At 39.1% G+C, this 13,462-nt stretch overlaps 1 protein-coding gene across 2 annotated transcripts in view; it reads right to left on the bottom strand.

The window, feature by feature from the left end:
* Window positions 1–10,560: 10,560 nt before the first annotated feature.
* The window catches only part of Npffr2 (neuropeptide FF receptor 2), a 57,075-nt gene continuing 54,173 nt past the window's right edge, over window positions 10,561–13,462 (bottom strand). The window contains exon 4 of one of the 2 annotated variants that reach the window (XM_017320589.2): window positions 10,561–11,834. In XM_017320589.2, the coding sequence (XP_017176078.1) occupies window positions 11,009–11,834 (826 nt within the window). In that variant the 3' untranslated portion in view covers window positions 10,561–11,008. The remainder of the gene's footprint in view (window positions 11,835–13,462) is intronic. The other variant, NM_133192.3, reaches the window with a different exon arrangement.

Genomic DNA, 13,462 nt, shown 5'->3' with positions numbered 1-13,462 from the left:
GAGTTTTGGGCTCTTGGAAGCCATCTTGTGAACATGAAACAGAGAATCTGGAACATTCACACTGTTTACTAATAAGATAGAGAAAAGCAGCTCTTTTACATAATTTGATCATAAGTATGCTGCTACAAATGACATTACATACATTGCAGTATCTTATTTGAATCAGCTCTTTCTAAAAGTCTTAGTTCCTTGAGACAGGAGAAGTCAAGACAGCTTACAACTTAACAGGTAGCAAGAAATGGTGCCATAGGTCTACTGTCAAGGCAGAAACTCTTTTAAGTGTGATAACACAGGGCAATTTTTGGTCACCTTTGCTATACTGTTTTGGTTAGAAGAAAGCCATAGGTCCTATTTATACTCAAGAAGATAAAATCATAGAAAAATATTAACAAGAATAGGGAAGAATGAATGAAGCCAACTTATCCACCATTTCTAGGGAAAGTTAAATATAATATTCTAAAAATTTCATAGAGAAAAGTTTATTCTAAGAAGTAACTATTAGATGGAAATTAAGCTTTACACTTATTATTAGACTTTAGACATCAAAGGCACAGTGCCTTCCAAGGTTTGCAAAGTGGCACCTTTTCCTGCAAAAATGCACTTGACTTTGTAAATTTGGAAAGTGAGAGAAGGAATCTGCCAATTGCTAAATATTTCAACCCTAAAAAATACACTGAGGGATTAAAACTATAAAAACAACTGCAGAGTAATTACTTGGACCCATTATGATCCAGTTCTTTGTTAATCACTTTGGCTACATTTGCTTCAGTGTTAATTAGGAGCTGTAATCATATTTCTGCCCCCACCCTCAGAACAATGCCAGTTTAAAGTCTATATTGCACAGTGCATAAATCCAGACATACTCTTTCCCACAGTGGAAATTTACTTTCTGGCTACAAGTCTGTCTTTGAAAAGAAATTGCATATCATTTTTCACACATGCATATTTAGTAGTGCTAAATAATTCTTCAAGAGGCCCTGGTCTTCAATTCATGAACTTTGCCTCTGAGAACTGACTCATAACTTTATCTGGAAGGCAAGTAATAATTTCTATTTGAGGAGATTACTATAGTCTTTTGTCCATAGAAATATCTTTCTCTTGATTATAGGAGTCAAGCAAAACCTTTATTGTCTTCTCATCTAACCTGTGCCTAGGAACCCCATGTTCTCTTAGCCATTGATACATAGGCATGTGTGGACCTCATTGTTATTGTTGCCACTTCCTATTTTATTTCCATTATGATTATGTCTTCATGGTAAGATGGCCAGAATGGTGTAGAGAGGAGAGCAAACTCTTACAGGCTAGAACAGTCATTCCCAATCTTCCTAATACTTCAACCCCTAATATAGCTCCACATGTTGTGCTGATCCCCAACCATAAAATTACTTTGTTGCTACTTCATAACTGTAATTTTGTTATCGTTATGAATCATAATATAAATACCTGATATGCAGATAGTCTTAGGTTACACCTATAAAATGGTCATTTACACCCCTGAAAGGGTCAAGACTCACAGGTTGAAAAATGCTGGGGTAGATGGAGAGAGCTAAAGCTCTCTAACCAGAACTGTATAGAGTTGAGCTGAATTCAGTCTTGCTAATGAGACCTGATAGGACAAAAAAGTGTCTCTGTGGTAATTACATACAATACTGAAGTCTAAAAGAACAGAGAAGGCCATAGTACGTGAATACACTCAAGGAATGCTGTATAACATAGTACTTATAATTAACAATATGCTATTGTGTACTGAATACAAAAGGGGAGAGCTCTTGTGTTGCATTTTCCTACAAGTGAAGGACACATAAAAAAGAACACAAGGAAATATCAGAAGGCCTTAGATGACACTCGATACAGACTTCCTATTAAAACTTCAGCTGCGATGAGACTAATGGCAGACAAAGTGATACTACTGTCCTCTGTTGAATGTCTTGGACACATTTAAAATCTAAACTAAATTACTTATGAATGTTAGCATACCAAGGCACTAATGAGGATTAACAAAGAGCTCAGAAGAAATTGAACAAACGAACTGGAAACAGAGTGATTGATGCTGTGATGGTACTAAAGAGCCTATTGAGAAAACTCATCTTTCAACACTCTTCAATAGGTACAGAAAGCTGAAATGAATGCAGAACACTAGATCTTCCACTTGACTTAACAGAAGATTGAACGTGGTTTTCAATAGAAGTAGAAAATATATTACTCAAGGATATTATCAAAAAAGAAAAAAAGAAGGCCTTAGATGGAGGTGAGAGATCCACAGATCACTTGTGTTCAAGCTCAACCTTCACTACCCACAGCTTTCCCTTTAGCAAATATGTGTGTGTGTGTGTGTGTGTGTGTGTGTGTGTGTGTGTATACATATATATATATATGTATATATATATATATACATATATATACCTCAATAAAACTATAAAAGTATGTCCAATCAACAAAATGCAAATACCAGGAATGTTCAAGTGATTTTAAGTTAGATTTTTCATTATAATGAAAACATACTGTGTCTTTAAAAAGGGACAACTATTCTGATGTAGTCACAACATAATTTTCCAAATACATTTTAAATTTTTAAATTTTTTTTAGTAAAATGAGATTCATACAATAATTACTAAAGGAAAATGCTAAGTAATAAAATTCTTGATAAAGTGCTTCACCTGAAATCTTACTCACATTCATGATATTTTGGATTTGGGGAGAGTAAATAAAAGAAGCGGGATCATAGAGATAAGTGAGCATCTAAGAGCACTTGCTACCCTGGCAGAGGACAAGGTTTCCATCCCAGCACCCATATCACACCCCTCACACCATGCATAACTTCAGTTCCAGGAGATCTGACTCCAGCTTCAAGTTTTCTCAGACACTGCACACCTTTAGTGCCATCCAGACAGGAAAGCACGCACAAATACACATAAATAAAAATAAGCAAAAATACCTTCATAAGGCCTTCACCACCATAGTATATTTATTCGTAAGAAACACTTCACAAGAAACCAGAAACTTTTATTTGGAAAGTATTTTTATTTATATCCATTCTAACTCACAAGCATGTGTCATAATTTTTACCCAAGGTGCAATAAGTATATTAGAGTATTGTTTTGAAATTGTTTTGAAAAAATAGACTTGTCCTCCCAAAATATATGGTGCATGAGGCAAGTTACTGAGATTACTGTAAGAAGATTAAACATTGCCCGGTGCTTTATGGCATAGATGCCATCTGTGAATACATGCTCTTATATTTTTCACAGATGCTTACAGAGGCTAATCCTCTCACACAAAACCATGCAACTAGCAATGAGCAATAGATCCTGAACTTGATGGAGAGAGTAAGTTCCTTACACAGTTATGCGGTTGGCAACAACCACACAATCTTGAATTTGATGGGGAGACTGAGTCCCTCACACATAGCCATGCAGCTGGTAACAAGCAGTGAATCCTTGATTTTATGGGGAGTTTGGGTTTTTTTATGAAACCAAGCAGCTAGCAATGAAGCGCAAATCCTGAATTTGTGATTTGTACAGCCTCCAAATTTCCCAAATCATCACAATAGGGTTCTGTTTTATCATTGACACTTTTTGACTTCTTTACTTCAGATTTTTACATGAAGGATCTATAAACCATCAAGTATACTAATAACACAGTTCTCAAAAATACCCTCTGCCTACTGGCTAGCACCAGCCAAGCCCTTCCGTCCTCAGTAACTGCAAAAGCACTCTGCTGAATGTACAAGTTCATTGTTAATGATGTGTTCCTCAAAACAGGAGACAATCCTGCCAAACTGTGCCACCATGTACCAAAGATCTTTCCTCCAATTTACTGTAACCGTTCTTTATTTCCTTCTGAGCCTCTAGGAGTAGTGTTTCTTATAACCATATTTGTTTTTAACCATGGCAATGTACATGTTTCAAGGTGATACATATAGTTGTCTCTACTATGGTGGCCATTTCCTTCTTCCTCCCACATAGAATTGACAGTATTTCTATTGTGGACATAACAAATTTCCACTAGTTTAGTGGCTTACTGAATGCATTAATTTTATTAACCTGTAGGTTTTAAATCCAACAAAGATTTGACTGGGCTAAAGCCAAGAAATTTGTAAGGCTGTTTTCCCTTCTGGAAGCTGCAGAGAAACACACTTTCTTGTCGTGGTCACTGGAATGGGAATGTGCCTCATAGGCTCACACATTTGCATTCTTAGTCCCCAGCTGATTAACTATTTAGAAGGGTTAGGAGGTGTGGTCCTGTTGGAGGCCAGAATCTTCTGCCTGCTTGAAATACAGCTTCCCCTCCTCCAACACAGCCACAGTGGCCTCTGAATGCCTAGTTAGATGACTTGAAAAATCATTTCTTTTTTGGTGGACTTGTCCAAGCGGCATACTCTGTATTGCCATTTTATTTTGAAATGCATATCTTTTAAATGGGTTTTCATTTCTGTAGGCTGGAGCTTCCCAAATGGAGTCTTGTTCTCAAGGCATGCTATTATCTTCATTTGAAAGGAGAAATTTGCCAGTAGTGGCACTGAACTCTTAAACACCCATAGATAGTTCTCTGTATCTACTTTGTCCACAACTTAACTTCATTTATTTATTGATTTCAGATGAAGCCTCCCCCTGTAGCTTAGGTGGCCTGGAGTGGACAATGTGGCTAATAATGATCCTGACCCCATGACAATCTGCTTCCTTCAGCTTTCCAAATTTAGTATGCACATTCCCCATTCATCAAATGTACCTTCCATTCTCACGCATCCTGTTCTGCTTTCTGTGCTAGATTCTCACTATGCATACAGCTAATAGCGCTGCAAAACAACTATACCAGGGCTTGAGGGTTATTTTGAGGGTATGCACAGAAAGGAGCCACATTAATGGGCATAATGTAACACTAATGTCTTAGTGCTACATTAAGACATTCCATTAACAGAGCTCCCAATACAGTCCTGTTCCTCTCTGAAACCTCTTAGACACAGTCTGTCCGCGTTTTCCTCAGCATTCTGGTCTTTCACGCTTTCATCAAAATGACTCTCTTATACTCTGCTCTCAACATTCGAGGTATTTTTTAATCCATAGCTTCTGTAGGGAGCAGAGGAATCCCTGGGTGTGTGAAGTCCTGCATGAATGTATATTTGATGTGGGCATTGCCCTTTTCAGGACTCCGGGGCTCAAACTCATGTTGGCAAAGCCAGAGAGTTCCTTATATGGGATAGGCTGAAGAGGGGCAGTAAGGTTCTCCTTGGGAGTCTGAGTGTCCATGAACAACTGATCATTGTGCAAAAAGCTGATAACTGTAGCTTCCTCTGTTTGTAGCCAGAGATTGCTTGCCTACAGTCTCTTCTACTGAGACTAGTCGACACTATGTTGAGGTTCCAGGTTGCAGCTGTTAGAGAAGCCCACCTGATCCTGGCTTGACTGTGACTGTATTCATGTGTCTGTCCTCCTTCCTCCATATCTGTAGTCAGAGTTCCAGGTTCTAAGCTACACAAGACACGGGAAGCTCCAAGCTGTTCCAGACTCCTTTTACATACCAGTTCCAAAGGCTTAAAACCACATGGGCAGGTTTATCATAGAAATTGCCCCACTTCTCAGTACCATTTTGTGTATCAGGTGCCTTTGTCATCATTGTGATGAAAGTACCTAATAGTGCATCTTAAGATAAAAAAGTCTTCTTTTTTGGCTCACTGTTCCAAAGGTTATAGTTCATCATGGTAGGAAGGACATGACGCCTAGAAATGCTTAGTCCACAGGAGCAGGACCTTCCTGCGGTGTTTGTTGACACATTGTTGGATCAGGCAGCAGAGAGCACAGAGCAAGAAACAGAAGTGGATACTATCTTCATGGCTTCTTCTCAATGACCTACTTCTGCTACATAGCCTACAGCCTGAAAACTCTCTAAACTTAACAAGACATCATACACAGCTTTGTGGGACCAAGTATTCAAACACATGAGCCTGTGGGAAACATTAACCCCTCACACCATAATGCATGAGGTAATACACTGTCACCAAGTTGATTAGAAAGAAAAGTATTTACAATATTTGAGAGCACATGTGAACAGATTACCTTATACCACAGATGAGGATAGAATGTTTCTAAAGAATTAAAAGATATTTTATAATGAACTTTAAAACATTAAGAAATGCATTTTAGCCAAGCAATTTCATTTCTTCTAGGTCTATTCTGGGATGCTGCAATATTCTTGTTGTTATGAGATTTTTATATAATTACAGACTTTACAAATTAAGACTTTGGTGACATTTCCAGCTACAGAGATGCTTAATAGATAGTAGAATGGCATTGAAATTAAGTATTTGGGAAGCTCTTAAACAACATGGAAACATATCTATCATACATTTAACTAATAAACTAGGTATAAAACATGTCACAGAATCATATCCTTATTAACGAAAGCATGCACACGCCCCAGAGTGACAGAACAGTGATTGCGACATGAAAGTAACATAAGGAATGACTCTCATTTTACTCAATTTGCATTTCAGGATTACCTAATACTTCTATTGCGTTCTTGGTTTTCTTTCACCAAGGAAAAGAAAATATGACTTGTTCATAATTAATGAACAAAACCCATAAGGTGTTTGTAACTGTTCAATTTATTTCTCCACAAATATTTATCATGTATCTATTGTGTGCCAAATACTCATTTAAGGACCAGAAATAAAATGAGGTGTGAGATAAAAATCTTAGCCTTACATTTACCGTTTGGTAGAGTGTACTATACACTCTAACAAAGTGATATTACATAAATATAGAGGTGAAATTTCAAGACAATTAGAGATAATGAGATTTAATGGGGAAAATGAGCAGGAGAGATTTGAGCTGAGTCCTGCAGGGAGAGAAGGAGCCAGTGTGTGAAGGGAAATGAGATGAATACACCTGGAAGAAGAGAGGTGAGGAAACCAGGAACCACAGAGGACTTGGGAGGAGAGAGGAGCTAGCCAGGCAGCCAGGGCGATGTGTGCTGGTTTCCAGAGAAGTTGGTAAGGACAGAAAAAGTAGACACATAAGTGTTTGTAAACACTTGGGTCTTTTCCACGTTAAAAGCATCAACAATATTAAAAAACAAACTGTGATATTTCTGCTGCCATGAAGTGATACTGTCTTTAAAAAAATAAAATAAAATTCCTCCTGCTATTGAGGACTGATGTAGCCAAAACATAAAAGGTATGAAGAAATAAACAGAAAGACAAAACTACCTGGGTAAATGGATCCAAAAGTCAGAAGTAGAGATATAAATGAGTTAGAAACAAAGAGCAATGTTCAACTGCACTGGCTAGTAAGCAAAGCAGTGAATTCAAATGTGTTCTCACTTCTTAGGGTAACTAAGTTGGACAATTGAGTGTCCACAGAGGCTGCTCTGAGATAGCCATGACAGCATGGGCTGTGTGCAGATTACTTTGTGACAAAACCATAATTAAAGCCAAAAGTATCTCAAGTGTGTCTGACTCGTCACTTCTATTATAATTGTTCACCTCGTCATTTCTCAATCGTGTGAGGTGTTTTCTGCTGATGGACATGCTGAGCCTGGAGTTGGTTAAAATAAGTCTTTAAGCCAGTGGTTTTCCTTTATGAGAGGAAAGTCATGGAAATTATTCTGTTCTGTTTACCACCTGCAATTCTCCAAAATTCAACAAATAAAAGCTGTTCATTGCACAATCAAAAGAATAGCTATTGAAAAAGTAGTTCAAAACAAATTCACAAGAACACAGAGATGAGTTAACATTGGGAAAAATATTAAAAAATTTGAATTATATCTATTCACTTCCCAACTTATTTTTTTGGGAGAGGGGGGGATTCTAGGAACATGGGTTGTAGAGATAGTTCAGTAGTTAAGAGAGCTTTCTGCTTTTCCAGTGAACCTGAGTTTTGGTCCCATCATCTACATCAGGTGGTCTGTAACCACGTATTAACTGAAACTTTGGGGGATCCAACAACCTCTTTTGGGCTCAATGCAGACACTACATACATGTATCATGCCCCTCCTACAGACGTTCAAGCATATACATATTTTTAGGAAAAAGAATTTGAGAGAACCAGAACTCATTGCTGCCCTCTGAAAAATGGAGACACCATATGCCTCAGAATACTTTGGGAGGATTAGCATTCATTTTGAAAATTGCTTTACATGATATTAAGATTATTATACTACTGTACTATTTATGTTATAACTATAATATAATCAAAATAAAAATGGTTTCCCCATAGTAAGTGATAACCACTCTGCTTTGTATTTTATAAGCTTGTCTCTCCCATCACTTGATAGTCACAGAACAGCAAATGCGTAGAACCACTGTGATTGAAGTCTTGCACAGGCAAAAAAAAAAAAAAAAAAAAAAAAAATTAGCTATAGAAAATGTATTTGCCTGCAGTCTCACGCTGGCAGATGTAATCATACCGTGTTAATACTCCATACTCCAAATAGTAAAAATGTCTGGACGTTTTAGTGTTCTCCATCCTTCCCTTTGTTGCTCCCATTTACCCTCATCTGGACATCATCAATGTGCTGGAATGATGATGGAGTTACTTGCACTAAGAATGTAAATAGACTTCTTAAGGGGGCCCTTTCAAACAGATGTTAAAGAATGGTGACACAGGAAGTCGAAATTGAAAAACATAGAAAATAAAAATCACGCAACAATCTCAGCTGAGCACCTCAGCTTGGTAAGAGTTTATGAAATACTCTTTATCAGAGGCACAGAAAGTAGATGTGGGTCAGACATGGGCTAGCCTGGGGCCTGTACATGTTTAAATGGAGTGTCCCAAAGCATTTTAGAGTGCAGGACAAATTAGCTATCTACTTAAGGAAGATGATTCCACCAACTGTAGAAAGAGATGAAAGTGCCAAAACCACAGCAGAACATAATTCAGCCGTGAGTACCACAACCATTAAGGAAAAGCCAATGAGGAAATGTAGCTGCGGACGTGCAGGAAGATGGGAGCTGAGGGCTTTGGAAGTGTTCTGAGTACCAGCCAGCCAAATGTCCATCCAGGTCACAATGAGCAAGGCATAGTCCCTAGTGAATAATTTGTAATGTTCAGTTTCACCAACCGTAAGCTGACTTTCAATAAATCAAGAAGAAAGGGAGAAATTCCCAACCCAAAGATTCAAAGGATTGGCCACCCTGAGGAAAGGAAGGAACACGCCATAATTCAGTTCAGATCAAACTTCAATAAACTCTTGCCAGACTGTTGGAAACCTTTCAACCTGAACTACAGCAATGAATGACTGTAAGAACGTGCTATTTCAATATCCAGAAGTTATTTTCCTTTGCCAAGCAAACCATTGTGTTGTAATGCCCCACTTTCTGGGAACTTGTCTGAACTCAGACAGGCTTGTCACTTGAAGTCATTACTCTGCTGGTATAATGATGGTGGCAACAGGAGGTTATCAGATCTTACACCTAGGTCCTAACCTAGTAATCTATGTGTGACAGTTTCAAATATTGGTTCCAGTAGAAAGTTTGAAGAAGAGTCCTTGCTCTGTCTATATGCCAGGGAACTTTTAGGATAACAGCCGAGCAGCTCTGATGTCCCTTTTTAAAAGAGAAGAGGAAAGTGATGCTCCCTGCCACCTGCTGCACTATGTAAGGATTTTGTCTTTTGCTTGGGCATTCTGTTAAAATGCAGATCTTAACCTATGAAATTATTAAGAAGTCAACGGTCATTTCTTTTAAGAACTTTCTTCTCTTTAAGCTCTCACCTTTCTTACTCTCTTCTCTAGCCCTCCTCTCTCTCTCTCTTCCCCCTTCTCTCCATGTGGCCATGGCTGATGGTCTCCCTCTTTCTATCTTCTCTCCTTCCCCCTGCCTTTCTACAATAAAGCTCTAAAACAAACAAAAAAAGAGAACTTTCTTAGATGTATTTAATATTTATGTGTATAAGATGTGTGCCTGTGTGGGTGTATCTGCCCCACATCTGTGCCTGATATCTGGAGAAGTCAGCAAAGGGTTTAGATGCCCTGGGATTTAGGCAATGGATGGTTATGAACCACCATCAGGTGGGTAATAGTAGTCAGTCATCAAGAGCCGTGAATGGGCTTGACCTCTGAGCCATCTCTCTAGCTCTAGCAGTAACTACTATTGAGTATTATGATTCCTTTAGCTTTATAGTTTTCAACAGAAAAACAAACCTTTTAAATTGTAAGAAATACAATTCCCCTTCCTTGGTACTGCAGTTCTAGCACATAAAGTGAAGTGGCCAGGGGCATCATTACTGATGCAGGGACTTGCAGCATCTTGCTTTAAGAGTAACCCAGATTGATCGACAGGAATGAGAAATCAGTAGCAAAGACCTCAGGTAATGCAATAGTTTCCTTCAAAGGCTGAGCCCATTTCAAAAGCATAGCACATTAATTTCAAATACAAAATCAATTATAATTGACAAAATGTACTTCCATGCAAAGTATATCCAGCACAACTTAGGGAGATGTGTGTCCTGAATCAGTGGTTCTCACCCTTCCTAATGCTGTGACCCTTTAATTCAGTTCCTCATGTTGTGGTGACCTCCAACCATTGAATCATTTTCATTGCAACTTCACAACAGTAATTTTGCTACTGTTATGAGTATAATGTAAATACACGCATTTTCTGATGGTTTTAGGTGACCCCTGTGAAAGGATCGTTTGATCTCCAAAGTGGTCGTGACCCACAAGTTGAGGGCTCCTGTTCTAGATAGGTAGAGGATGGATGACAGAAGGAAAGATAGATGGGTAGAGAGACAGACAGATAAAGACACACATGCTTGATTTACTTGACTCATATAAAATAAATGGTTAAAATGGGAACAGTCAGACTTTTGAAACACTTCAGGCAAACATGAAAGTCACTGAATATTTCATGTACCATAAGCCTGGTTAGAAAGGCCACTTTCATACTTTTATTTTTGACAAAGAGGGTTTTCAGTAAATGTTCTCATCAGACTATAAGAAGTGAAAAGCCACAACAAGCAGCACTATCTAGTACTATATGGCATCAGGTAGCACTGGGGTCCACACGATCTTTTTAAGCCACAGTACTGTTAGTAGCTTCTCCCATTTCCTCTATCAAGGATTCCTGTGTGGGATTGTCTGCACTTTTTCCACATCCCAAATTTTCCCCACCTGGGTTTTGAGACACCGGTTCCTGCACCAGCAGGCCCGATGTGTTTATGACTATGTTGCGTTTCGCTCTCAGGGAATAGGCTTCCTGGGGCTTGGCTTTCTTTTGGCAGATCTGGAAAGCATCTTGGAAACCATTGCGAAAATTTTCATTAAAGAATCCATAAATAATAGGGTTGACACTGCTGTTGCAGAAGGCGAGCCAGTGGGCGAAAGGGTAGATGTAGATGTTGATGATACGCAGTTTGTTAGGAGACAGGTCAGTATAGTCTGAGAGCATCATCAGGGTCCACAGGGGAAGCCAGGAAAGGATGAAAAGGAGGGCCACAGTCAGCAGCATCTTGATGACCTTCTGTTTCTTCTTGGATACATGCCACTGCACTGGACGCTGCTTGCCTGTGCAGTGTGCTGCCGTCTTGAAGAGGGAAGCCCCAATCCTTGCATACATGATAACAATGAGTGAGAGAGGAGCAAGATAGATGGTGGCAAATAGCACCGTGGTATAGATCCTCCTCATTTCGTGTCTTGGCCAGTCCTCCCGACACCAGTAGACTGTGCTGGTTTTATTGTGGGAGCTGAGTCTCACACGGTAGTATTTTTCTTCTTGTACATGTAACATTATTGCAGATGGAGTCATAATGGCGATGGCCAGGCCCCAGATGATCACAATCGTGACAAAGGCTGTCTTGACAGTGAGCTTTGGCTTAAAGGGGTAGACCACACAGCGGAATCTGCAAGGAGAAGCACAGATCAGTGCAGCACTGTGTCAACAAGGGCGAGGACATCCATCTACATTTTCTTTGAAAACACAGAAAGTTAGCACCTGTGGTAATGCAGTATGGCTCACTGACTTATGGAACTGATAGAAGATATGTTTTAATTAAAAGTAAATGAATGCCGTTTCATTTCATTCGGTCTCATGAATGCACATAGCCATTCAGATGCTATTAATGAGAAAAGGTGGTAATCCTATCACATTAGATTATATTGAATATTTTCTATTCATCTATAGACAGCCCCTTAGAACTCTTAGTCCCCTGGGCTTGCATGAGATATCCTTTTAAATATGAAGATTCAGGAAATGCTACAATCGTATTTATTGTTATGCGTTATTTCAACCCAAGCAGCTGGATTGCAGAACAGTAGGTTCAGTAGACAGCCAGATCTCTGTACTGCAGGAGAGAGCTCACCAGTAGCAATCCATGGACCAATTCCCCCTCAGGTTCTTAATGTTCCCAATATTTCATTTCTGTGCTTGGCCATGGAATGGGCTCTGGCTAGTAGAAATAAACAAGAATGTACATCAGGACTGCCCTTTTGGATGCTTCTTCTGAAAATGCAGCTTCTGGGAAACTTAAATTGGATGAGAAGCACATGGGGAAAGGCCCCAGGGAACATTAGATACATCAGTCTCAATTTAATTGACAGTAACACTGCAGCGTGAGTGATCCAGGCAGCAGGAGACTGAGAGCGGTGCTCACTCAGCCCACAGAATCACCAGAGTAATAAATTATTAACAACTTACAACAAAAGGTGGTTTTAGATATTTCACAATTATATGGGTCTGAGAAGCACCCTTATGAAATCTGATGAAGACTCCTTCTCCATTCCCTGTTGAGCATGGCGAGTCAAACTCTGTTAAGGACTTTTATTGCTTTTGTCATTGTGATTCTTATTACTTGACGTGCACTATAATAAATGTAATATGTATGTGCTCTTATGCAATATTATCATTTTAGGTATTGTCACCTATTTAATATATGTTTTGTTTTCATGAGATTCTAAAGCAGATTTTATTCCATGGCAGGCAGACAGATACCCAAATAAAGAAAGTAATGGCTGAATAGAACTTCCAAATTAACTTCTGTGACACATTGTAACTAAACAAAGATGCAGTAAGACTCTGTTGCTGAAGATGCCACATACCTCACATGCAAGATACAGAGAAATGAAGCTAGAACTGAGCTGGAAGCTTTCTCCCTTCTGACTAGCTTACATAGTGCCAGATGGTGCTCTGCAGGGTACCAGAGGCAGTTAGGATATAAATGTTCTTACTCAGCTGTGAACGTTAATAACCAGTCTCCCAGGCAAGATGTGCTCTTTGGGGAAACTGACACAGCTGTTAGGGGTGAAACCAGTTCCCCTATGGAACTGACTCTGAGTCTGCTCCACAAGAACCTTGCCTAGTACTCTACACCAAGTCAAATACCCTGATTCAAGAGATTTCAGGCTCAAGGGAGGAATCTATTACTGCCACTTAGCTAAAGTGAAATAGCATCAATCGTACTTTTGAATACCTTTATTTACAACCACAACCACAGACAACAGCTATGCTCAACTTTAACTTTAGAGAAAGTCC

Source organism: Mus musculus, chromosome 5 (genome assembly GCF_000001635.26).
Source record: "Mus musculus strain C57BL/6J chromosome 5, GRCm38.p6 C57BL/6J".
Lineage (NCBI taxonomy): Eukaryota > Metazoa > Chordata > Mammalia > Rodentia > Muridae > Mus > Mus musculus.
The sequence above is the reverse complement of the archived record's forward strand: the minus strand, read 5'-3'. Positions and strand labels throughout refer to the sequence as shown.